This window comes from Nicotiana tabacum, chromosome 16 (assembly GCF_000715075.1).
Source record: "Nicotiana tabacum cultivar K326 chromosome 16, ASM71507v2, whole genome shotgun sequence".
Taxonomy (NCBI): Eukaryota; Viridiplantae; Streptophyta; class Magnoliopsida; order Solanales; family Solanaceae; genus Nicotiana; species Nicotiana tabacum.
In genome coordinates, this window is record NC_134095.1 from 38,140,117 (window position 1) to 38,143,953 (window position 3,837).

A 3,837-nucleotide genomic window follows, 5' to 3' on the forward strand; every position below is an offset into this window, starting at 1 on the left:
TCTCACTTTCGAGTTCAACTCTAGATTCGTAGATAGTATTCAATTGGTGATCAAACAATTAAATAATTAAGCACAAGATTGAATAAATAAACCAATACAATAAATCAAGAAATCAAAATCAATATTCGAATAACAATAGTCATGAAAGAACCACAACCCTAGAACGTGAAGTTTTAGCTCCACATAGACATGGTAGCCAAACAACAAATCATACAAAGAAATATAAAAAATATTAAGTTTGGTAGAAGAAAAGATGAAACCCGGCCTCCATGGCGGCTCTGTGCTCTCCCTAGGTCAAAACTCTGTCAAAAGTCACAAAAATAACTTTTTTACATGTATTTATACCAAGTAGGGTCGGTCCTAAACAAAATACCTTTTCCTACGTAAAATAGGACAATTACTCTGTAAAATTTGCACTACCGCGCCGCATGGGGCGATGCGCCATGCGGGGCGGTAGTGGAGAAGTTCAGAGGGCTGATTATGACAGCATGAAATTTCCATAGGCGAGGCGCGCCCTGCGCCACTCCACGCGCCGCGGTAATGGGAATTCGGGAATATGCAAAACATGAAAGTTGTAGCCCTTTTAAATAGCTTTCCAACAATATATTATGGAGCCCAAACGGAGTTCTGAGCGAAAAGTTATGTGAATTTTACTAGATAATGCGCTGTATGCCTGCTCGATTCTTCGTTTCGTTCTTAACTATCATCCGTTGATCCTCGAGCACGATCCCTACTTGATTCTTTGGGCTTTTACTCAGACTTCAAAGTTTCAAATCACTTGAATTCATTCCATAATATCTACATAGTTTGGAATCACTTCTATAAGGCATAAAACACACATTTGGTGCAAATTACTAGCAATTAAAGCTCAAATTCAATTAAAGTACAGTAAATCAGAGTGTAATAAGCGATTAAAATACGTAATTCTAGCCTATCATCAACTGCACTGATTTCACTTGTTCGGCTAGGCATTTATCAATTGTCCTTTTAAATGACACAATAATATATAGTACTAATAAATTTTAGTAAATACGGGCGACTAACTTAATGTGCAACCTCAAAACGAAATGAAAAGCCTGCCGTGTCAGTTAACATTAGCATTGATTGCAATACCACATTCTTCCCTTTCGCATCATCATTGTGCATTGTCTAATAGCCATCGCCTATCAATATGTAATGACTGTTATGGACATCCAAGCCCTACTAAAGGACGAAAACAGAAGAAGCTGGAGAAAGAATTCCAAGGTAGAACAAAAGGGACATGCCAGATAACCTCTTCCCTTATGCTAGTATTTATATACTATGTTAGTTCTATTTAGAGAAATTGGAACATGCTGGATATCTATATTCTTCTTCAGCAGCTTGTCGAAACTGGCAATAGAGCCCACTAAATCATTGATTCCTCCATTGGATATATCTAATCGCCACATTCTTCCAAATGATATATGTTACCCTAATAATTTGCTTAATTAGGCGCAACTAATTTTTTTCCTACTACTGACTAGTTGATCTCAATTCGCAAATAATGCAAAGCATCTTACTTGGACCAGAATTTCGGCGCATTATTGCTATTTGTTTATAGCTATGCATCTATAATAGTTTCAAGGGGTTAGAAATTTAACAATCAAACCTTCTAATTATCGATGTAACTTGGAAAAATTATTTTCTATTTGGACGTTTAAAAGTTTATTTTGTTCTTCCCCTGTTGGATTGGGAAGTTTGAAGAAAAAAAAAATTGTATTATTCAGTTAATCACGTCTCGTTCTCTTTTATTGTAAGTAGTTCTTGTGGTTCCGTTTTTTCTAAATAATATATCATGTCCGTCAATGAAATCGTAAAATTACTGAAACTAATGATAATAAGAAGTCTGAGCCGAGGGTTTATCGGAAACAGTCTCTCTGTCCTACCAGGGCAGGGGTAAAGTCTGCGTACACCCCCCCAGACCCCATTACGTGGGATTTTACTGAGTAGTTGGTATTGTTAATGATAATAAGAAGAAAGGACAAGGATGTTTGTGAAAGCAAACCAAAGGAGTTTTCTTTAGTTACTCAGACTAAAACAAATGAATGAATCAAAATTACAGTATTTGCTACACTAAATAAATATCCCTCTAGTCTACAGCGATCGATTTTCTAGACCAAAGTTGAACATGTAGATGTAGAAGGATCGTATAAAGCAGGAAGCACGTATTTCCTTCCATTTGTACCATGTGCATTGTAGCTTGCACCTGTAGTTTTATCCACCAACAAATCTCCAGCATAGCCAGGGTAAGCACCCTTAGCATATACACCAGGACAAGCAGAAGCAGCCTCCAATGGTGCATCTGCCTCTCCTTGATAGTATCCATTTCCAAATGGGTTCGTCGCGGTCCCAGCCAATAAGCTAGCCAAGTTAATTACCATACCATCAACACCCACATCGTTATTTGGTGCAACCAGGGGTGGGCTTTGTGGTCCGTAAATGGGCTGGTGGAATGGCCAAGCGCAGTAGCCAGCGCATTGAGTCTCTGAGTTACCAACCCAAATATAAGCAAATTTGTATGTCTTGCCCCTAATAATGGCACCTTTAGAAGACCCATGAGTTCCACAGCGATTGACACAGAACCCGTCGACTGCAACATCAGAGGCAGTCAAAACAATATTAATGGCGTCTTTTTGTTCACCCTTTGATGCCAATTGTACAATCTGTTTCTGGGTCAGTGATTTTCCCAAGGAATAATTTTCAATTAGCACTTGCTTGCCCAAAGAGAGTGAAAGGGATTTTTTGGAATTGGCGAGATGGTAGTATTTTTCAGTGGTCTTCCACCATTTGGCTACAGATGGATCGGTTTTAGATGGAGTTGAAGAAGACAGGGAAGTGATGAAATCAGAGACAATGGCTCTTTGGGAAGGCTTGAATTTGCCATACCAAATGAGATTGACAGAGATTTTGCCGGAAAGGAGTGCACCTTTGTGGTACTGCAATAGTTGACCTTGGGGTTCTTGGACTAAAGCAGTAAGCTTTCTTGAAGCAAAGCACACATTACAGAGAGAAATTAAAAGAAAGAGTTTCAAAATGAAATGGGTCGATTTCAACCGGAAAGAAGAAGACATTGTTTTTTCTTTTAGGCACTAGTATATCTGTTCGAAGGCTATAATGAGAAGCTAATGCTTTGTTGGAAGTTTTATGTGTTGTACGTAGTTTGGATGAAATGCAAGGGAAGAGAGGAGGGCTATTTATACAACAGGGAGAGGGTGTTCTGTTTGTTATGAAGTTGCTGGGAAAGCAGGAAGGGAATGTGGAATAGTGGAAAAGTGACTTTATAAAAAGCGCGTTATCATTTTCCATAACTGGAGCTAGCTGCTACGCAACACAAGAGAGAGGTAATCTTTACTGCTCGACTTATGGGTTACTATTCTCGCGGCTCATCATTGACTTCATTCTTTTAGTGTAACTGAACCAGTTTCTTGACAGAAGATTAGAGCAATACAAAACACTGTACTTATGCTAATTTTGTTTCAAAAGAAAACTACCCAATGCCCACGAATTAAACCTATCACCAACAGAACGAAAGTTAGAATTTGAAGTCTTGAGTTTGGATTTCCAATCAATTTAAGCTACTAGGCTATGAATTAATGAATATCTTAAGATAAATATAGCATTTGAATCAAAATTACTGGGTCGCCGAACCCCCAACTGCAAGGCTAGCTTTGTCCTAATCACCAATAATTCGAAAAATTTAAAATTAAGTGTATTTGAATCCTACATGCCAATTAACAGGTAACTTGATTTACTTGGAAATTTTCGTTTTCTTTTCCCTTAAAATTCTTTTCTTATCTTCTTCATGATATTTAACCC

At 38.0% G+C, this 3,837-nt stretch overlaps 1 protein-coding gene across 1 annotated transcript; it reads right to left on the reverse strand.

Moving 5' to 3' along the window:
• Window positions 1-2,011: 2,011 nt before the first annotated feature.
• LOC107800941 (protein PHOSPHATE-INDUCED 1-like) lies at window positions 2,012-3,196 on the reverse strand. Its single transcript, XM_016624212.2, has one exon. The coding sequence runs from the start codon at window positions 3,090-3,092 to the stop codon at window positions 2,133-2,135; it is 960 nt and encodes a 319-aa protein (XP_016479698.1). The 5' UTR covers window positions 3,093-3,196; the 3' UTR covers window positions 2,012-2,132.
• Between the last annotated feature and the right edge of the window lie 641 nt (window positions 3,197-3,837).

Excerpts from the sequence above, each read along its gene's own strand:
- LOC107800941 (XM_016624212.2), bottom strand. The coding sequence starts at position 3,092 with ATGTCTTCTTCTTTCCGGTTGAAATCGACCCATTTCATTTTGAAACTC.